The 23,897-nt window shown below is 37.2% G+C and overlaps 1 protein-coding gene across 3 annotated transcripts in view; it reads left to right on the top strand.

The window, feature by feature from the left end:
- Positions 1 to 21,278, top strand: part of LOC110031471 (PX domain-containing protein EREL2-like) — a 97,755-nt gene extending 76,477 nt beyond the window's left edge. For all 3 annotated transcript variants that reach the window (XM_020734679.1, XM_020734678.1, XM_020734680.1), the window contains 2 exons: positions 3,067 to 3,285; positions 20,916 to 21,278. In XM_020734679.1, coding sequence (XP_020590338.1) covers positions 3,067 to 3,285; positions 20,916 to 21,203 — 507 coding nt within the window. In that variant the 3' untranslated portion in view covers positions 21,204 to 21,278. The remainder of the gene's footprint in view (positions 1 to 3,066; positions 3,286 to 20,915) is intronic.
- Positions 21,279 to 23,897: the final 2,619 nt, after the last annotated feature.

Here is a 23,897-nt window from a genome sequence, read left to right as displayed (position 1 = left end):
GGGGGGGGGGTAGAAATCGACAAGGATTTCGGCAGAGGTTGCAGGAAAGACCGAGTAGGGTGAGGAAAGGATGTGACGCCCTAACTCCCTTCTATGTAGAGCTATGAGGCAATATCCTGAGACGACAATTGAGAGTTAGAAATCGAGTGTAGAAAAGGAAAGAATTTCATGTCCGTTCGAGATGATCAATTCGGGAAGACGATAGAGATCAAAGGAAAGAAAGCATCGCAAATTGGGAAGTCAATATAGTTGCGAGCAATGAAAGAAAGAAAATTTGGTTCTTACATACTACCCTCTTTAAAAGAATTTAGTCACCAAATTGACACCTTAGTGCTGGAAGAGCTGTGAGTACTTCGCGATCATCTCTTCTTCAATCTCCTAAGTTGCTTCCCATTTTGATCGGTTCTTTCAAAGCACTGACAAAATGAACTGATCGATGACAAAGCTATTGAACTTCACATTCTAAGATGTGATCTAACACTCATTATAACTCAAGTCTTCCTGAAACGTCAATAGCTCATAACGGATAATATGAGAGTCATCATGCACATAACGATGAAGTAGAGAGACACGAGAGAAATTGTGTACTCTTGCAAGACTTGGAGGAAGTGTCAAATAGTATGAAACTCTACTTACTTTCTCGATCACCGTGAAAGGACCAATGAGATAAAGTTGATGCTTTCCAGTATGGCCAAATCATATAACTCTGTCCATAGGTGAAACTTTTAGGAAAACATGATCTCCGATGTTGAATTCAATCTTTATGTGCTTTGAGTCGAAGTGCTTCTTTTGACGATCCTGGGCCGCACGTAGTTGATCTCAAATTTGACGTACCTTTTCTATAGCTTGATCTATTAGTTGAGATACAAATATCCGTCTCTCACCGTCTTTGAACCAACACAAGGGTGATTTGCACTTTCTGCCATATTATTTTTCATATGGCGCCATGCCGATACTAGCATAAAAGTCATTATTGTAAGCAAAATATACCAAAGGAATATAGTTTCCCAACTAACTCTAAAGTCGAAAATGCAAGCTCTAAACAAATCTTCTATGGTATGAATGGTGCGCTCCAACTGTTCATCTGTCTAAGGATAAAAAATAGTACTGATGTCTAATCTGGTGTCCATAACTTCTTGCATTTGCTTCAATATCCTGGAAGTAAATCATTCATCTCAATCCGATACGATGATAATTGGAATGATATGCAATTGAGTGATGCTAATTATGTAGGTTTTGGCTAATTTATTTACTCAATAGGTCTGTTTGATTGGTAGAAAATAAACTGACTTAGTTTATCGGCCAAAATCCAAATAGCACCATGCCTTTGCTTTAATCTCTGCAAACAAAGCATTACGTCCATGGAACTCTCCTCTCATTTCCACTCTGGAATGGGAATGGACTAAAATTGACCACCAGGTCTCTTATGTTCAGACTTAACAATTTGATAGGTCAAGCACTTAGCTACAAACTCAGTTACAGTGATTTTCATACCTGAATACCAAAATAGCTTCTTAAGGTCTTGATACATCTTTGTAATTTCTGGGTGAGTAGAATATGGAGTAGAATGTGTCTCATAGAGTATCTCTTGTCAAAATCTTTTCTAATCTTGAAGACACAGTGGATCCTAAAATCTCAAAGTTTCGTTTTGAGCAAGAGACCACTTTATTTGAGAGAAAATGTTGCCACCCATTATAAAAATAAGACATATACACGTAAAGGAGATGCTGGAATATACTTCAAGGAGATGCTGTAATTAATGTCTGCCCATCTCTATTGCAATTTTCCAATGATTGCTAAATTCAATTTAAACAGAGATTCTTCTCCTGTTGAAACTAAAAATAAATTTCTTTCTACTTTAAGAAGTTGAAGATAACTTTTTTGCAAGCATCTAAAAAACTCTTTCCTTCATGACATTCTCTTTTTTTTTATTCTCCTCTCCTCACTTTGTTGTTTTTGCTATGGATGATGAATTCATTGATTTTTTCCACTTTTATAGTTATATCAAGAGGTTTTAGTGTGAATGATTAAGTGCAAATAGAGCATAAATTAACAAGATACCATCCAGAAAGATCAAGTTAGTGGATCTTGAGAGTAAGTTTCAGCGGTATCGGAGAAGCCAAATCTTGTGCAAGATAATTGAGAGAATTTATAGTCCACACTTAACATAAAACTGAATCAATATTGTACCTCTATAAAAACTGGATAGGCGCACTAGAAAAATGTGTTTCTAATTGTTTTCTTAAGTTTTCAAAAATGCATTTAACGGAGTAATGAATAGTACTTTAATTGTCACTGGACAAATAAAGGCTAATGATGTTAAGGATATAGTAAATATTTACAGTAAGCTTTCTTATTGGTCATGCTTGCGTTTCTTGTAAATGTTTAAAAATGGGTTATTTTAATGCATATTATTCTGTATAATAATGCGAGATATAGTTTTGAGGTAGATGAATATTTTCATAATCAAACTTATAATGCAAAAACTAAAATATAGGGTCCTTTGACATCCTGTATCATTATCATTAACACCGAAACTTAAAACTTTATAGAGCATTAATAAAATTTTCTTGTGATTTGCATTGTACGGTACTATTTAGGATAAAATGTGAATTATTTAGATTCTAAACAGAGTACAAGAGTAGCGCATATTTGAAATTACTAATATGTATAAGGTGATTTGTATATTTTATGGGGGGAGTACCGTGTGCGTGAGTTTTCTAGAAAGAATCAATGTCAAAGGGAATATGATGAAAACTGTTTGAACTAGAATATCACTTCAGAACAAGTTGTGCTAAAATATCCTCGTAACAGTGTGTGCAACACTTAAAAATGACCACATCAAAGTATTCATGTAGTTGATCCCGACAATCTGGAATAGGACTTGTAATGATAATGATGCCCATTTTTTTTATTATTTGTGTTATTAAAATTATTAAATAGTGTGAACAATATTTTCTTTGAAATTCCTGTTTGAAAGATGGGCAATTTTTTAGTCGTTTGTACTCCCAAAATATGTGGTAGTTGATCCAATCTTTTTATTAAATTCCTTTTTCTTATTCCTAGAGAGTTCTTCAAAACAATAAACAAAAGTGGAAGCTTGCAAAAGCTACAATGAAAAACCTGCTTCATGATTGTGAAATTCTTCGGCATCAACTTCAAGGGTGCAGCGTTACTTTTCTTTCTACAGAGGAGGATCATTTTAGTGTCAATCCAGAATCATTATCTGATGCTTTAGAACTCCTGGCAACTTCTGATAACCGTCTAGGCCTCCTCATTGCAGAGGTAATATACTGGAAATTTTAGAATTATCTGTTCTGTGGCTCTATTATCTTATAGCATCTAGGTCTTGTTGTTGACTCAGGCATGATATATATATATATATATATATATCTATAGATAGATATAGATATATATATTAAAGAGCATATTTGGAATTAGAGATTAACTATTTATATTATCAGTTATTGATGTTATTTCTTCATTTTATTTTCAGATATACTGCAAGCATAGTGGAATGTACTTTTCTTATTGCCATCAAACAATCCATTGAATATTGGGGTATGGGTGGGAATCCTATTCAATGGCAATTCCTGTTTACGATTTAGTGACAGCATTTGGTTATTCTGGTTTTTTTCTTTTCAACAGGGTATTTGTGCGTTCCCTCCGTTTTAAGGATTTTTCTTAAGATGGTTATTATGTGTAGATCATGAAGTGAATTAAAGGTTGATTCAAAAAAAATGCAACTAAGTTTGCTCTTAGAAAAATGCATAAAAGTAATGCTTTCGGCATCATTCAATTTTAAAGTCATTAAGGCAATTACACCTTAAAAAATGATGTGATCAACAGAATCAATGTGAACTGTTTGATGGAGTACTTTTAGATCCTACTTGGATATAAGGAGTCAAGGAAGATACTTGATTAGTATGGTTCATAATTTTTTTTATTGCATTATTATATATCTATAGATAGATATAGATATATATATCTATAGATAGATATAGATATATATATCTATAGATAGATATAGATATATATATCTATAGATAGATATAGATATATATATCTATAGATAGATATAGATATATATATTAAAGAGCATATTTGGAATTAGAGATTAACTATTTATATTATCAGTTATTGATGTTATTTCTTCATTTTATTTTCAGATATACTGCAAGCATAGTGGAATGTACTTTTCTTATTGCCATCAAACAATCCATTGAATATTGGGGTATGGGTGGGAATCCTATTCAATGGCAATTCCTGTTTACGATTTAGTGACAGCATTTGGTTATTCTGGTTTTTTTCTTTTCAACAGGGTATTTGTGCGTTCCCTCCGTTTTAAGGATTTTTCTTAAGATGGTTATTATGTGTAGATCATGAAGTGAATTAAAGGTTGATTCAAAAAAAATGCAACTAAGTTTGCTCTTAGAAAAATGCATAAAAGTAATGCTTTCGGCATCATTCAATTTTAAAGTCATTAAGGCAATTACACCTTAAAAAATGATGTGATCAACAGAATCAATGTGAACTGTTTGATGGAGTACTTTTAGATCCTACTTGGATATAAGGAGTCAAGGAAGATACTTGATTAGTATGGTTCATAATTTTTTTTATTGCATTATTAAATCACCTGTTAAAAAAATGACTAGTTTGATGCCAAATTATTGATGAAAACATATTTTTATTTTTGTATTTTATGGCAAAAGAGATTTTCAAAATTTTTATAATTATATGAGAATCAAAACTATGAGCCATTTAAATGAAGTTACTTTTAGACATTTTGATTAAAATTGTGCAATGTGCGGTGTGCCTAGGTGCACCTCAGCACAATTGAGCCGGAAGATGCTATGAGGCGCACACCTTAAGTTCTCTAGGATTGGCATACACCTTATATTTGATGAAGTGCGCCTTTGCCTTAGATATATAGAACCCCCACTTCAATATTTAAGGATTTTTATTTTTTACTTGACCTAACCCACGCTTGCACCCACACCGCTCAACTTGTAATCCTTTGGCACGCATGATCTCCCCTCTCATCTCTCATGATGACATTGCAGACGGTCATGCCCAACATTGTAGGTTTTGTTGTTGTCGTTGATGTCTCCTGCTTCCGCCATGGTCATCCACATACTTCTGATTTTGCCACCGCACACACGATCTCCACTTGGACATGGTCTTTTATCAGACATACACCGATGCCTTCTGTTGCTTCTGTCGTCACTATGGCCTCCTGCTTTTGTAGCTCCCGCCCTCACCCATTTTGTCCTTCCTCATCTCTGCATCTTGCAAGCAATCTCCTTGTAAAATTTTTTTTTAAGAAACTAATAATATTGTTGTAGGTTTTGTACTAGGGTAAACTTATTTTTATTAATATTATCTTTGTTTATTAAATATTGTCATAGTTTATTAAGTTCCAAACTAAGATATTGAGTTACTTAGTTTAGAATTTTGTATAAGAATTAGTTTCTTAACTTTTTTACTTGTATTCCTAATTCCAAACTTGCATGTTATCTTTTAATTTAATTAATTTATTAAATATTATAATTAAATTATCAAACAAAAACAATTAATTTATTAGATTACAAATATTTATTAGATATTCACAAGACTTCTTACCCTTATAATTATATTTTTAAATTTTTAATTGAATATTTGCAATTAGTCATTTATTTTAACTTGAATGAAAATTTTAAATCAAAATTTTTGTAAGCAAATCTACAAGTTATGAGAAGGATTTCACGTGAAGAAATGATATGCAAATATTCTTTTGAGATAACAACAAGACGCTTAAAATGCAACTACTAAGGCAAGGTTGTTAAAGAGGGTGTTACATTGATGAAGAAGCACCTCTTTAGCTTGCAAAAGAATGTTGCATCACGTTTTAAAGTGTTGGAAATAATAAAACGGGAGATCCAGTTATATATGAATAAGTTGACAATTTTGAATTATCTTACACAACAATAATATGATGATAGAGTTGATGTTGACTCAACCTCATTATCTTTGTCATGAATATCTATCTAGTAGATCTGCAAGAGGTTCTGTGGACCATTTTATGATAAATGTGGGGGATGATAGAGATTATATAGAAGAGGTAGCTGCAACTCAGATAATATCTTCTGAGAATGTTAAAAAAGCACACAAATGTGTTTTCTTAGATATCAGGAGGTTTTTTTTATGAGATGCAATTTCATTTAATGTGGGAACCTTCATTTCTTATTTTAATATGATCTGTTTAATAAATGTTTAAAATGGAGGCTTGGAACCCTCGTTCATGTATAATTTAAGAATATAGGTCTTGAGGGAGGCGCCTAGTAATATAGATAAAGGTATAAAAGAGATTAAAAAAACTAGAGGTTAGATCGGAGAAACAATCATGTGTGATGGGTGGATTGGTATAAACAAATGAAGCTTGATAACTTTGTGATAAATAATAAAGAGGTTATTTTTGGAAATTTGTAGAAGCATCTAATCTTGTGAATTATGTATAGTATATTCTTAGACTACTTAATGCTATGATAGAGGAAATTGGAGTGTATTTCACGATCCATTTTGTGAGTGAAAATGCTAATGCTTATGGTACATATTAGAATAAATTGATCGAAAAGAGAAAACATTTCTTTTTTATTTCTTATGATGCACATTGCATAGACATAATTTTAGTAAAGCTCGGTGAGTTACCCCGACATAAAATGCTTTGAATAAAACTACGAAAATTAGTAATTTTATTTCCAACAATTCTTGTTTATTGTCTTTAATGAGAAAATTTTCCAAGAAAGATTTTTGTATGCCATACTATGATAAGATTTGCCACAATTAATTTGACCCAATAAAGCATATTGGAAGCTAGATAACCATGGGAGGTAATATTTATTTTCACTCGATGACTTAGTTGTGCATGGGCAAAGAACTCTGAGGGGAAAGAAGTCAAAAAAATTATTTTAAATAAATAGTTTGGATCTTGTTTCACACATGCAATAATAACTATAAGGCCATTGGTTCAAGTTTCGAAAATGGTGGATATAGAAAAAAGCCTGGCATGAGCTTTATTTAAAATGTAATAGATCATGACAATATACTCAGAGTTAATAGTCCATAATTAAGGAGATAAAACCATTTATAGAAAAATTTGGGATATCATTGACGAGAAATTGGGGCTTCAACTTCACCGCCATTTGTATGTTGTTGCATACTTTTTTATTCTCAATTTCAATATACTTAGAAAAGGTCTACCAGTTATGATATTAAGTTGGGGCTATACTATAGCATGTATAGATTGATTGCTGGCCCAACTGAAAGGGAAATTGTTGATATACATTTTATTCCTTTTAAAAATAAGAAAGATTTTCATCGGACTACAACAAGACAAAGATATAGTTGCAAAATATTCTTCAAATTATTATAAATACTTAATATACTTATTAAAATAAGGGATTATTCTTCAAAAACTAAATTACTAAATTCCAACTGTGTTGTTTTCTTTCAAACGTAATTGAATGGTAGATTCAATTTGGTGATGGCACTCTAGAGTTATAATATTTTACTTTTATGGTTTAAAAACTTTGTTCTTATCATTTGGATATGAGTTCAACGAAGCACATGTTATTTAGTTCAAACAGAAACGAGAAATCATTTGTCTATCTTAAGAGTGAACTTTTTGATGTACATCATATGTAATAAGAAATTGAATGATAATATATGTTTGACCTAAAGAATTAATTCATTGGTTTAAAGGATGACGAGGATCACCTAATATGTAAATATATGCCATCAAATGAGTGATTTGTAGATGATGATAATTAGGTTTTACAATCTGAATTATAATAGAAAAATTTGAATATTATTTTTTTATAGAGATAAGATCAATGCTAGTATAGCACACACAAGACAACAAGGGATGAATGGAAAATGTATTCATAAGAAATTTAGTATTTAAGGTTGTTTGAAACTTTAATTCATATGTTTTATTTTCTTATTGATAATTACTTGTTAGGGAAGAAAACGATAATTGAGATTAAAGAAGAGAATGAAGAATGGGAGAATTTGGATTCCAATACATACCACTTAAGTGATGTGGAGTGCTGAAGGCTCTTAATTATTTTTTATATTTTTATTATAGATCTATGAATATTATTGTATTGGATACCATTGGAAAAATTTATTATGCTAAACTAATCCTATGTTTTATTTCACTTTTTATATTTTATGTTTCTTCCATTTGTTGTCTTACGTTGCAGGGTGGATAACACTTTTTCTTTGCGCAATTTATTTCAATATTATTTTATGGTTGCGCAATTTGTTATTTGGTGTAGGTATAATTTTTCATTGTTCTTACTATGTTATGATGTTAATACATTTCATTCATATTTTTAGGTATGGATGTTATTATGTTCATTTTTATCTTTATTTTGTCTCTATGTAATTGTTTAGCAGGCCTTGAGACTTGTAGCTTACCTTATAGATGAAAAACACCTCATTACTCAATTACGTAATTTTAAATCTTACCTTTACAGGATATGATATCATAAGCTATGAAACTTCAATGTTAGAGCCAATTTATAGATTTGCTGCACATTGGTGATTCTCATGACAATATATCTTGTAAAGAAAATATTTCTTAAAATAAAAAAAGTTGAAATATTAATAGAACTTTTATAAGATGGTGGGATTAGTAGTTTTAGCAGAATAAAAGTTCAAGCATATACATTAGTGAAATTGAAATAAATAAATTATCAATCATAATTATTGAGAGATTAGTTGATATGTAGCTGTAGGATAAGTTTTTGTGTGATCTATCATCCAAAATATTGAGAATCTAAATTAGTATATAAATTCTAATGATAAGGCTGAGTGATTAAGACAAAAGTGTTTTAGTAGTACTATGAAATGAAAGAATATCATGTTGACTTAATATTTAAATTATGAAAAATTGCAGTTAGACTTCTTTTTTGTTGGATATGTGTTGTGCGATTTAAATTATTGTTATTTAATGAGTGTAAAAAAAGAATATTGACATGATAGATAAAATTATGGAGAAATGATTATGTTGAATATGAAATTATTCTTTGTGAATCATACCCAAGGAATAGAGCATAGGAACAGGAAAGAGAAGATGAGAGAGAGAGAGGGAACACAGTAAAACAACATTTTTAGAGATCCCTCAATTGATTAGTCTTTTAGTGTAAAAATGACCCTCCTATTTATAGTCAAGAGGGTACAAAAAGTACAATTACATAGTTGTCGTTATTTTAATAGGGGTGCTGCAATGTAATTTAGTCATAAACAAATAAATAAAAGGTCTTCAACTCGGCTATCCACCGCTCAAACACCAAAGGTTGGTAATCTTTTGATCCATAAGGCTCGTTCAACAAACTCTGCTGGGTGTGGGTAGTCGGTTGACTTAGTTATCTTTCGGTCGTTCTGGTCTTCACTTGGTCGGCCTGGTTGGCCAATCGGCTATTTTAGTCTATCGGTAGACTTTTGACCCCTTAGGCGATACTCCTATGATCAGGATGGTGTTAGATTGCCTAACAGAGGGTGAATCATCGTATTTCCAATAGGTAGCCCACCCCTTTCTCATGAGAACTATCGGGGAGCTCTTATAGGTGTCGTGATGAATGCTTTAATACACTTGACAAGTCTGGAGGGGTTCCTTTAAGATGACTCATGATGTTGGGAGAATTAGGTGGGTACTTTGACCTTTGACCTAAGGAACTTTCATTCGGTCGGCTTGGAATATAGCTTCAAGGGAACAATGAAGCAATGGATCTTGTAGTCTCACGTGATGTGTCCTTTGACCCTTTATGAGCCCTTTGATCTTGCGTCTTTTGTTCCATTAGATTTTATTGGATTCCTGACGAAGTATTTTTCGTGTGCATTTTTAGTTTCTCGATTCTCCTGTTTCATGACAGTTACACTACGATAAGAATAAGAGAATTTAATGCAGGAAGGTGAATAGTATTTATGATTACTTAATAATACAATAATTGAGCTCCCTTTGAATTCTTTTTTCGTGATTCTTATTAATATGGATGGGCGCGTTTTATCTATCTTACTTTGATTGCTTTGCTTGGTCAGTTTGAACTCTGGCCTCCAATATGTCTAATAAGTCGCTCCTCAAGGTTAGCAAGTACAATAAAACCGCCCATGGATGGCTTTCAAAGATCGAAGGCGGGGGACTGGCCCTTGATCGGAATGGGATTGAGGGCAAAAAGTGTTGGTGAAGAAACAAAAGACCCGATCTAGAGGATTAGGTGGGCTCTTTAGACGCGTTGTTCGGTCACCTTGATGAGGAGGTGCGAGCGGAGGAAAAATTCTCGCGAGAGTGTGCCTACGAGGAGGAATGTCAACTGGAAAAGGTGCTTGGGGTGGAAGAGAGATCGTTCAAAAGAAAAGCCGGTCGGGTTGTTGGCTCTTTTCCAGATAACAACTTTGGAAGTAGAGCAAGGAGTTGCTGGGAGAACTGTGCGAGAGGCTAGTGATGCCTCTGTGCCGCTTGGCACTCTAGGTGTCATCGGCCTTGCTCTGCCAGTCTAAGGACGACCGACTCTGGCAAGGAAGGGTTCTCTTTTACCGCTTTGGAGTGGGAACAAATCTTGGGTATAGAGGACATTTGTTGGATGAATTCTTTTTTTGAATACTGATTCATATTGATGCAAATAACCTTATCACTAGGGTGGTGATCATCATCTCTCCTTTGACAGTGGTTGGTGCTAATATGGTCTCCAAGAACATAGTAAACAAAGGGTCTGCTAAGGCTGGGAGTAGTCGCCTGAGTCTTCCAGGGGAGGCCAAAACGAAAGTGGCCACAGGCCCAGAATCTTCCAGCTCAAAGGGGCATTAGCTGTGAATGATAGAAAATTTGTTCTTCGAGGCATTGGATTCCTTCAAGCCAGGGAGATACACTTGCTGGTCGAGCGGGTGCATACGTTGGAAAAGCTGGAGGAGGAGATAGCCTCCATGCATGCTCGAAAGGCCACCATCTACGAAAGAAGTTGCAGTTCTTCGGGCTGAATTGCTAGCCATCCGGGCTCATGCTGAAATAGATAAAATAGATGTGTTTAGACTAGGGGGTGAACTTTTATATAAGCAACTAATTTAGCGAGTGTTTGTCTCGTCTAAAGCAGTTCCCAATAATTTTGTTAAGTATTTTTTGGAATAGCCGTCGAGCAGCATATGTAATTATTTTTTATTTATGAAATAAAAGTTTAATTTTATTCTCTCAATTTGTGTGTTTAATTTGACTCCGTTTTCGTAGTTTCGGATGGTAAATGACATCGTTGCCCCTGCGGTGGTTTGACTTCCTCCCATTTCCAATAAATAGGGCCGAGAGTTCGGGAAACCCTTGCACGATAATTTACTTGAGTTCTTTCATGTCGGATCTTCCTTTCTCTCTCGGTTTTCCATGGTGCCCAAGTACTCCCACAAACCCAGCTCTGTCCTTTCTGAAGAAACGTCGATCTTGTCAGAATGTCGAGTGGTGTATTTTTTAGGATCCTATGTATATGGGAGTCGATAGTCTTCAGGGTGGTTGGAAGTAATGACCAAGCAATTGATTTTTATGAGGGGGATCTGGTTGTCTACCGGGATTACTGTAAATGTGGGATAAGACTACCTTTCTGTCGAGAACTGTGGGTGATTCTCAACATTGGTGTCATCCCAACACAATTGAGGTCAAATTCAATTGCGGAAATCATGAAATTTGTTGTCTTCCTCCGACAACTGGCTATTCTGGGCTCGGTTGATCTCTTCTACTTCTTCAGCTTCAAGCTTGGTCAGGACGATTGCACGATGTTTTCGACAGGCCCCAAACTTCGTCTTGTTAGACTGTAGAGCAAGATCAAGGATTGGAAACGAATGTTTCTGGTCGGTTCCAACCAAGGAGGCTGGGAGTCAGTGCGCAAGCTCCCTCGAAAAAGGTCAAGACTTTATCGGAGACCCTGAGGTAGTTGCATCAGTAACTGGTCTCCGACATTCTGAATGGGGTCCTATGGAAAGAGTTATTCGGTGACATGATCAATGAATTGTGGGAGGCCTCAAATGCTCAGCTGGCAAGGTAGAGGGAGGAGGCTGTTGCGAAGGAGGCCCAAAAGAAATGGAGGGCGAAGTTTGCCCATTCGCTAGCGGCAGCTGCTCCCGACAACAGCAATCATCGGTTCCCATCAATGCTGCCATTCAAGGTATGTTGTTTGTTTCTTTTTGGCTTTGAAAGTTAGGCATTTTTGCATCTTTTTGGAGAGTTGTTAATTGAGTGGAGGTTTTTTGTCAAGTGCTGGGACATTCGGAGTTTGTAGAGAGGATTCCTTAAAGACACCAATTTTCTTCCAAAAGGAAGAGGGGGTGTCCTTGGCTAGAGAGGGTGAAGAAACCAGACTGCTTGGCGTCCCTTTCCTCGATGCAGGGTTGAGAGGCAAGGAGAGCCCATCGTCACCCATTCATCTGTCAGACACCAGTACTGAGGCTGATGATGAATCTTAATCCGATCGCCAAAAAAAATCCACTCTGCATTGGGAAGGGAAGGCTCTTATCGAAGATGTCTCACCACTTCCCCCTTGGCAAAAACAAAAAGGTTCTCCTTTGAGGTAGGTTATTTCTACAGAGGATTCTAACGTTTCGTTGAGTTCTGACGTTCGTTTCGTCATGGTTAACAGTGAAAGGGATTGGTATATCGAAATGCCCTCGGCAGCAAACTATCGATGTATCCAGGCGGAGGTAGTCCTATCCAATTCTTTTGAGTAGTTGCTGAATTGCCTGGGTGAAGTAAATTTTGTTCAGCCGAGCGACCACTTATACCTAATGGCGCGGTCGGCTGCCCATTATCAGGCTAAGTCCTGCGTCGGATGGAGGAAAAGAAGATGGCTGCTAAGAGGAGGATGGACGCGGTTGCCCAGAGAAGGGAAGCCAAGAGGAGGGTCGTCCGGATGGAGAAGAGGCTGATGTTCTCCACTAAAAGATGGATGAGGGAGACAAGGGAATAAGTGACCACCGTGGACTTGGAGGAGAAAGACAAGAAGTTGAGAGCGGAGATGGTTGAGATGGTAACTACCGAGGAGCATGTTAAGGGGATCTCCCAACAGCTCCAGGTGAGCATGTTCTTGGCTGCCCGCAGTTTCGTAAAGAAAGGTTTGGTCGATCCTAAGTGAGTCGATGTGAAGCAGTTGAATACCATTTTCCCTGACCTCAAGGACAATAGTGAGGAATCTGCAGGAGTGGGCAGAGAAGAAAGCTACAACGATGGCAGATCGACTATTTGTTAAACTTCTTTTCACTTTTTTTTCCTGTACTTAGAAAAAATTATCTTTCTTGTCTTTTGCCGATCGGACCTAATGGTCAGCTATGTAAAGAAAATTTTGTTTATAGTTTTTTATTTAATAATGGAAATCTTTTATCATTTTTTGTTATTTATGTCACTTTACCTTTATTGCTTTCTTACTTTACCGCTTTCTGCTCATAATAAGTGTGTGTTGTCTGATTGTTAGCCCTTGAGTAGGATTTGTTTAGTCGACTTTAACATGTCATTCGCCTGGCCCAAGTATGGTCCATCTGCTGCCTCATTAGCTTGGTCGGATCACCGGACTTGGACCTGGCTCTGGGCTGGTTTACTCTGTACCCTTAGCGGAGTCTGTCATTATTGGATAGTGAACCACCACCAGAGCCGCGTTCTACTTGAGTTGAGAGGCATAAGTTTGTAATGCTTGAGTGTAAGTGTTGACCCTTAGATGGATGCTTCATATTGTTGTTGATTATTCTTAAGTGTTTTTAACTATTGGCGGCTTGCGTCGGTGTCGGTTTTTGGCACTGATGCTTGGCTCATATCTTATACCTCCCGAGTATCGGCTCCTTGATAGAATCCGCCTTTGGTAGAGTACCACTGTGACTTGGTTCCCGAATGATTTGCACAATACTCTTCGCGGAGTTTATTGCTAATGGGCAAGAAACGATCTCCAGAATTTTAATCCAAATCCAACTTAGAGAAAAGTTTGTGAAATTCTCATGTACCGTATGTTCAGTTGGATCGACGCTTCTCGTGGGGGGAGGGTAGTTGTCGGGACTTGCTTCTGTGGTGATTTGCGCGGTAACCTTCACGAAGCTCATTTCTACTGGGTAGGAAACCACCTCCAAAGCTTTTACCCGCTTCGATTTTGGGTACAGATCTAGGGTTGCACATGCAATTTGCTATTTCACATGTTTTAATTTTCTAAAGGGAAAAAAATATTTGAACTTAATTGAACGAAATTGCCTCTTTTTTTTAATGATCTTTCACATTCTCATATACGAAAAATGTGCTAATAAAGAAAGCGCTTGAGGTCATCTCCGCTCTATGTCCGGGGGACTTCCTTGCCAGTGCTAGTCTTTAGCCTGTATGCTTCAAGGCAGACCTACTGATCGACAATAAATGGATCTGTCCAGATCTGATCTAGTTTGCCTATCGACTGTTTGTGTGATGCTAGGTCGGTCTTCTTCAGTACGAGTTCTCCTGGGTTGAAGGTCTTCTCTCAGACATGCTTGTTTTGTAGCATGTTGTGTGTCTCTTTACTAGCACAAGTTATGCTCCCTCATTGTTTATTTCCTGCCAGTCGGCCAGGTTATCTTCACCGAAAGCTGAAGCTGTTACCACTCGTTGGCTATGGTGATTATACACTCTACTGGTAGCATGTCCTCTATCCCTTATGACAACATAAATTGTATTTCTCTGATAGCGGTTGACAGTGTGGTTTTGGTCGCTCATAGGACGGATGGAACGACGTCGGCCCATCTCCTCTTATCTCCTTAGACCTTCTTTCTCAATAGGTTGAGAATGACCTTATTGGCAGCTTTCGCTTGACCATGAGTTTTTAATCCCCTTATCTGTGAATTGGATCCCATTATCTGTGATAAGGAGAGCGGTAGTCCATACGATAGATGAGGTCCGTCTAGATGAAATTACGAATGACCTCCATTGTTATGTGGGCAAGTGGCTTCGCCTCGATCCACTTTGAGAAGTAATCCACTGCGACCAGAAGGAACTTAAGTTGGCAGTTTGATCATGGAAACAGTCCAAGGATGTCAAGCCCTAAGATGGAGAGACAATTGGCTGCAGCCTGTAGATCGGTTGGTGTTATAGTGGTGCATACTTCTGGCATTTCTCGCACCTCCTTGAGAATTTTGCATCTTTTAGGAGAGCCGTCCGGAAGTTGCCTTATCGTCGAATCCTATGCGTCAGGGCTTTTCCTCTGGAGTAACTTGCATATTTCTGAATTTATCTCCCACAAGAGATCTTCCGTTTCATTCTCTCCAACACACCTTAAAGTGAAGTGGTTGATTTTATAAAAAAGTTTCCTCTGGATCAGAAGGTATTGGGCCGCCTGACACTTAAATCTCCTTTGAGTCAGTGACCTCCTCAGTCACTTCACAGTCTCCATGAAATAGATAAAAAGATCCATCGAACTTATTGTTTTCTCCATCTCCATCTCTATCTCCATCACCTTAGGTTCTTCAATAGTTAATCAGAATAGCATTTGAGGCGTTCACTCCCCTAGCGGGTGCACTTAAATAGTAGGTCGGTTACCTGATTGTCTTCCTTGACGATATGTTCAATCCTGAAGTCAGCGACCTTCCAGATTTCGGTCTTGGCCTTGTTAAGATACTTGGTTATCATTTCATCTCTAGCTTTAAACTCTCCCTTCACTAGGTTCACCATCAGCTGGGACTCTGATTTCATGTGCAGGTGTCGGGTGCCCGTTTTGTAAGCAAGGCGGAGTCCGACGATCAGTGCTCTGTACTTTTCCCGATTGTTAGTGACTTTTAACCTAATGTCCACTGCGTGGTATAGGTTTTCCGTAGTCGGACTTCTTAGAGTTAGCCCAATTCCTGATCCCGTCTGATTAGAGGCTCCATCAATGTGCAAAGTCGGTGTTAGTTGGTCGGTGCTGGTTACTTTGCATGGCTCGCACGATCGGTCAGGAAGTTTGTTACCACTTCCACTTTGATTGTCCTCTGAGGGACGTATGTAATGTCGAACTTGCTTAATTCCACCGCCCATTTGAGAAGCTGACTAGAGTGCACCGACTGAGTGAGGACTGAGTTCAGTGGATGGTCGTTGACTACCTGGATGAGGGGCATTTGGAACTATGGCCGAGCTTGCAAGCGAAAATTAAAAAGGGAAACGTTTGTTTCTAGATAATTGGATATCTGAGTTAGGCGCTCATGAGGGCTCTACCGGTGTAGTAAACTGAGAATGATTTCCTCAAATTTTCTCGAAACAACACAGAGTTGATGGCCTCAAGTTCAACTTTTAGGTACAGAGAGAGTTCTTCATTCGGCTTTGGACTTTTAAATAGCAGTGGCAATGCCAAGGAATCCTTCAACTTTGCAAACATCTGCTCATAGTCAGTTTTCCATTAGAAGTTCTTTGAATTCCTGATGTTTTGAAAAACGCTGAGCATTTGTTGCCCGACCTTGAAATAATCTACTAAAACTAACTATTCAGTAGGTTAATTTCTTGATTTCCTCAGTGTTTCAAGGAGAAGACCTATTTGGCAGTGCATGCACTTCTTCTGGGTTGACTTTGATTCCCTCTAGGGTCAAGAGTTAGTCGAGAATTTGTCTGTGGAGGCTCCAAAGGTACAATTTAATGGCTTTAAACTTATGTTAAATTTTCTAAGGGTTTTTAAAGTTTCTTTTAAGTTAGTTATATGTTGTTTGGCCAACTGGCTCTTAACAAGTATGACGTTCACATACACTTAATGTTTTTACCCTACCCCTTTGATTAGAATGAATTATATCCATGAGCGCTCAACGTTGCCCCAACGTTTTTAACTCCGAAGTGCATTACATTGTAGCAAAATAAACCCTCGCGGTAAGAAAAGTTGTTTTTCAGCATCAATTGGTGCATCTTGATCTAGTGGTATCCTGAGAAGGCGTCTAAGAAACTAATCACCGAGTGACAGACCGCTCAGTCTACCAATGCACCAATCCTTGATAGTGAGCAGTTGTCCTTTGTACAAGCGACTTGCAGTTCGTGAAGTTTACACACATCCTCCATTTATCATTCGCCTTCAGGACCATTACCACGTTTGAGACCCAGGTTGGTTATTGGACCTTTCAGATGTAATTGGCCTCCTTCAACTTCAACACTTCTTCTAGGATTGGTCTGGCCATCGTCATCATTGAGTATCTAATCTTCCACTTCACTGATCGGGCAACCAGATTGACATTTAGTCGATGGTAGGCGACGTCGAGCGGTATCCTGGGCATTTCCACCGCTGACTAGGCGAATACACCCCTATGCTCTTGGAGAGTCTGGATTAGCAAATTTCCGCACTCTTCATAAAAAATTCCGCTTATTAGAAAGCATTTACCGGATTCTTCGTTCGCAACAAGTATTTTAAGGATGGTCTCATTGGTCTTGAGACCCCATTCTCTTTGGTGTTTGAGATTGAGCGGCTTCTGCTCGATGCTATTGATTGCCCGGAGGTAATAATTTGAGACTGCTCCAGGTTTCCGTGAGCAGCAATGATCTCATCGCCACCCAGAAATTTTACCACTATGTGGTATGTGGATACCATGACCATGTAGTCATTCATTGATTGAAGACCGAAGATTGCATTGTAAGTCAATGTGGAGTCCACTAGGAAGTCCTCTATATGCATAAATTGTCACCCTCCCCTCAGGTGACTGTTAATGCAACCTCTCCCAGTGTTTCCTTCCTCTAGCCCGAGAATCCAAAGAGTGGTACGGTCGGTGCTGTTAGTCGGTTGGCTGGAAGGTTTATCTTATCGAACACTAGTTGGGACAGGATATTGATTGAGCTATCAGTGTCGACCAGGATGCTACCAATCCGGTAGTTGCTGATTATGGCAGTGACAACGATGGCGTTTGTTGTAGGGGGTCCCTTTGGAGGGAAGATCTGCATCAATGAAAATGATTAGTGGATGGGTGTTGCATTTATTGGAGCAAAAGTGGTTGCGCAAGGTCGCTCTGCTTGAGCTATTTCTGATAGGCCCGTCAAGACGAATCTTCTACTCTGAGGATTGCTGGTACAGATCTAAAGATATGGATGGCGTTGGTTTAAATTGGCTCATTCAATATCTCCTCAACTGGATTCTTTCCTTACTTCTGAGTTGCTGCTCTCGGCGTTATAAACTCGAGCTTTTCAGCTTTTATCAGCTACTCGATCAAGCTCCAGAGGTGTCATCACTCCTCCATGTCATAGCCATGGTTTCGTGGTATGCACAGTACTTTTTGGCATCCCAGAGGAAAGCTCCAGCCCACATCAGTGGCTTTTTTTATGTACTCTTTCTTTTGAGTGTCCGCCACTAGCTCGACCATGGTGACCCTCTATAGGGTTAATTTTAGTGCTTCGTGGTTGTCAGATAGCAACTCGTAATTGTGAGCTGACTGCTTGTTAGAGTATCTGCTCTCTCCTCTGTTGTTATTTCTGTCGGCCCCCATATTATCTTGGGGCGGCCAGTTGTTTTCGTAATACGACTGAGCGGAGGGAATGCCCATTTTTCCTCGATCTCGGTCCGTCAACCTTCGGGGCCTTTTTCTTCATGTGATTGGTGGCTCCTTTTTCCCTGGCAACCGAACGGGTAAAGTTATACTTCTCGGCCAATATATGATTGTTGGCCAGCTCCAACAATTAGGCTAGAGTTTTAGGTCATGGGTGGCTTACTGCATAGCGGAAAGGTCCCTCCTTTATCCCTTTGGTTAGGGCAACATGTGCAATAGTTGGTTCCACTTCTCGAATTTCTAGCACCTCCTTCTAGAGTTTGGTGATAAACGAACAAAGGCTCTAGTGTGCCCTTGCATTACCTGCATAAGACATGTGAACTCTTCTGCAATTTTTTTGCACTGGCGAAGGTTGCACAAACATCCTTCTGATCGGCGAAGAAGTTGATTACTCTAGGCGGTAGTCCGTTAAACCACATTTGGGCCAGATCACTCAGCTTGTTGAAGAAGAGGAGACACTTGAGAGCGTCGGTGATCCCCAACTTGAAAATTGCCAATTTAAATGACATGAGGTGGTCTGCCTGATCAGTCTGGACTTTGTAGGATTTAAGAGATGATTTAGTGTGCCTAAAACTCTGTTTGTCAAGCTGTGGACATAGCGTTGTTCTGGTACTAGGAGTCTTGTTCTTTTGGGGCTTGGATTTCCCTTCGGTCGTTGAGCATCAACCCTTTGTCCTGGTTGTTCTGTTCCTGAGGGGTCTGTTTCATTCCTCTAGCTACAACTTTTCTGATGGCCTCCATCCGGCTCATCATTTGGTTCTTCTACTCATGTATTTGTTGTTGCACAAACACTTGGGTGCACTCTATGTTAGCAGAGTCTCCCTGGCGGGCTTCTTATGTTGGGTGGTGCTCATCTTCTTGCTGTAGGCATGATACACGCTCACCACAGCTTTCAGAATGTTGAATCTGAAATTGTCCTTTGCGAATCATTCTCATGGAATAGAGCTTAGAAATAGGAGAGAGAATATGAGAAAGAGAGAGAGAGCACAGTTGAGTAGATATTCAAGAGATTTAATTCACCCAGTTGATTAGCTTTTTACTGTAGAATTGACACCTCTATTTATAGGCAAGTGGCGTACAGGAAATAAGATTACCTGCTTACCACTGTTTTAATAGAAGTGCTACCAAGTAATTTAGTCATAAACAAATAAATAAATATGTTAATAAAAAAAAGTTCAATTCGACTGTCCTACCACTCGGCCGCCTGAGGTTGTAATCCTTGGATTGGCAATGTCCATCGACAGATTTTGCTGGGTTTGGGTAACTGGCCGACTTGAATTATCTTTTGGTTGTTCAGGTCTTCGCTCGGTCCTCCTGGTTGGTCGGTCGACTGTTTTGGTCCATTGGTCGACTTTTGACCCCCCTTGGGTGATACTCTTATGATTAGGATGGGGCTATGCCGTCGAGCAGAGGGTGAATCACAGTAATCGATAGTTAGCCCACCCCATTCACAGGAGAACCATCGTGGTGCTCTTATCGGTTCCATGATAAACACTTTCATACAGTTGGCAAGTCTGAAGGTATTCCTCTGAGATGACTCCTGATGTTGTGAGAATTGGGTCGATTAGATATGTTTTGACCTTTGACCCAGGTAACTTTCATTTGATAAGCTTGGAATACGGCTTCGAGAGGGAATTGTGAAGCATTGAACCTTGTAGGCTCACGTGATGTGTCTTTTGATCCTTAGTTGGCCTTTTTTGACCATGCTTATTTTGGTCCGTTAGGTTTCCTTGAGATTCGTGCTGACATATTATTTATGTACATTTTATATAAATTAAAGGCATAGTTAGTGTAACTAATGTAGTAGAAAATTAACCCTTGGTTCGCACATTAAAAATTCTAATAATAGAGGTTAATAAATAGATATTGAATGATTACGAAAAAGAAGCAGGATTTTTATACATACCACCTAATTCCTATGTATTTACATATCTAACGTCTAAATTTAATTATTTATATTTATACCACCCAAATCTTTCATTTTATATAAACAATATTGTTGTAATTTTAAAGTTTAGTTTTTAAATATGTAAATATATAGAAATTGAGTATTATGAGCATAAATTTCTAGAAAAAAAGAGAAGGAATAGAATGAAAGTAGCATAACTATATAAAATGTAAAGAGATTATCCTAATTGGGTGAAAAACTCGTATAATAGGAATGAATGGCAGATGATTCATAAATCTAACCATAAGTAGTTGGAATAGTTTGGATAATGATGATGGTGTTGAAGCTGCTCCAACTTGCTCACCAAGTCAGAGTCAGATTTTCTAAACAGCTACACCGGTGCAAGCCTGATCTTTAAAATTGCACTTTCATTCATTTTTGTGTTGTTCGATCTTTCGGAAGAATTTTATTTTGGGGTTTTGAACTATTGAAAAAGAAAAAAAATATCTGAGTGTGAATCCTGATATAGGCACAATTACTTGCTCAAGAAGACGAGGAAACCAACTTTAACCTGAATGAAATGAAGGCAGTCGGACCTTCTGAAGATGTCATTGCCATCTGTGATGGTGATCCAGTTACAGAAGTGGAGGGGATGCGAAGGATGCTGATAAGCACGATAATAGACAATGCAATGCTGAGGAAGCAGTCAAACTCTGTATTCCGATGCGCTCTCAAAACCATCTCAGAGCCTAGGAATGATGATGGGAATGAAGTTCCATCCCAAAAAACAATGCTGAACAGATTCCTGCGGAGGTAGAGAGTTGATTGGTTAGTATTTTTTCAATGAAATTTGCCTTCATAGCTCACATTTCTTATGTATTTACAAATCTGACACCTAAATTTTTATATTGACATACATAGCATTTTGGTGTTTTAAACCTATGCATGAAAATATGTATTTGCCTTTTAAAAAGTTATAATAGTGTTATTTCTGATGTGAAATTAAAGATTTGAGTGCTATGTGTTTAAATATGAATGTTTAGATGTGAAATCTATAAATACATAAGAATTGTGTAATATGCATGCAAATGCCTCTTTTTTATTATTAAATTTGTAAATCAATTGCAAACCTGTGTTTAAACTTTTAAAATTTTGATGCATTTGACGGTGTATATTGGTCGCTCTTTTCAGCACTGTACTACGGGCATATATACTGTGTTTACATTGTGTAAAGGTCAATTTTGATGGCATGTATGCTGTCTTTTCAAAATCAATAATATTGCACGAGTTAAACCTTACGAAAAAGGGTATTTTCTGGCTTCTGCTAAGTTTCCTCAGGTTTTATTTAAAGAGACGGCATCGATTAATCTAAACTCATTCAATAATGATCATCTTCATTAGCTTCATTTAGGTATTTGTATTGCTTTTTTATAAATCCCTGTTGTTGCCATGACACGTTGACTTCATTCTACCTATTGTTACTGCCCTTTTTATTGGTATAGATCATTTTTTTTGCTTCTTTATCATTGAAGACTAATTTTATCAACCCGTCAATTAATTTGAAGTGAATTGTTAACAATTTGTTCTGCAATTCTTATTAATGTATAAGCTCTAAATAGATTACGACCCTTTTCAATCCACAAAGGATCAAGACCTGTAACACTATTGAACTAAACTGGCCTAGGTGAACCAATGATTAGTCGTAAGACTAAAGGGGGTTTTTTTTGTTGGTATTAAAAAAAGTGCATTGTATTCATTTTACAAAAGTTCAATTTTAATGCATTTAGAATTCGTTGGATTTAGATAAATTTTAACTATGTTAAGTGCCATCCATCATCATACGTTGGCTTCCACAACACACCGCCTGCCAGCTACCACAATTTGCCCTCTAGGAGGCACCACTCATCACAGCCATTGCCACGGGTCCCTATTGACCATCACCACCCTGTGGTAGCCTGCGGGACATTACCGTCATGCCACCCAATTGATAGCCTGTCGGTTGTTGTCTCTCTCTGGTGTTTCCCACCACTATTGATCGCCTCACTTCATAGTTGATGTTGCCTCCACCCCCCACTGAATGTATTTTAAATTGATTTTAAGTTTTATCGATTCAAATGAAAAAATTTGAAGCCTTTTATTTATTTTACATTGAACCAAATATGTTCAATTTATTTTCAAATGCGATACATTACTTTTACATTATATATTTTTTACACTATTTATTTTTTAGCACGCCAAACAACCAACAAAAAATTCATAAAAATTCCTTAAAATGATAAACAAGGAATGGCACTTCTTATGCTAGCATTGGACAAGGAAATGGTTTCGATTTGAGAAAAAATTCATATCAAGCAACATGATGATTGTGGCAGTTGATATTCAACTGAGTAACCTTATGTGTAATCAAATTGATCTTGGTAAATTTCTTTCTTCAAACGACTGTTCGAGTTAAAGCTTTGGTCTTTGGGTTTGAGAGTTTATAGGCATAGGGTGTGGCTCGTTTTATAAGTTTAATATGCATCTGATTTTGTAGCTAAAAAATTATGATTTGGGATATATTTGTATCCTTTAGGAAAACCCTATTAATGCAACAAATTTGGTTTATTATGGTAAATATTGAAGGATAGGAGTGGCCCTTATCTCACATTTTAATTTGATGCATTTCAGTAGTTTGATGCTTTTTTTTTCCAAAGGTTATTGTATCTTAGTTGATACAATAATGGAAGGTATGCTGAAATCTTAGTTGATTCTGTGTTTTAAGGAGAATTGATTAGTGATAATGTTGACTAGTTCAACTAGTTTGTTTAAGCATACATCCTGCTCATAATTTAGGCAGGGAAGGAGCCAAGGTTTTACTTAGTGTGGGAACTAATTAATGATTTCAAAAGCATCACAAATGTTTTCATCCTGGGTGAACCAATACTGGTAGTTTTAAAAATTTTTTGTTAGAATTTTAATGTATTAAAAAAAAAATTTAATGAATCCTAAGAAAAAATTACCAACAAGAGCATTATATATAATTTTTCTTAAAGCTTTCATGTTTTGATGTGTGTGTGTGTGTGATTGTTCTACATTATATTATAAAAATCTTTTTTTACCAATTGAATTTGAGTTATTATCCTCTTTTAAACATATTAGGGAGCTTATTTGATATAAAAATTATTATGGACACCCCAAAATTCAAATAAAAGATTTTATTTGACTTGTTTACAGTCCCACATGGACGATCATTTCATCATTATGTTTGTAGAAGAAATTGAAGAATTAAAAGAGGACGCTCTAAAAAGATTCTGAAAGACCTAATTTCTCCACTTAAAGTTAACTTAGAAAAACAACCATCTTTATTTCCTCAGAGACATCGTCAACATAAACCCTGTATCCAATGTTGGTCTTGGTTCACTTGTTAAACTCTAATTTTCTCCCTGATTGTCTAACATTGCTTTAATAAATAAAACCTTCTTTTAATCCGCAAAATGTGAAATATTAAGACAATATAGATACAAAATAATAT

The sequence above is a fragment of the Phalaenopsis equestris genome, unplaced genomic scaffold, assembly GCF_001263595.1.
Source record: "Phalaenopsis equestris unplaced genomic scaffold, ASM126359v1 Scaffold000826, whole genome shotgun sequence".
NCBI lineage: Eukaryota > Viridiplantae > Streptophyta > Magnoliopsida > Asparagales > Orchidaceae > Phalaenopsis > Phalaenopsis equestris.
Note: the sequence above shows the minus strand (reverse complement) of the source record. Positions and strands in the feature narration are given on the sequence as shown.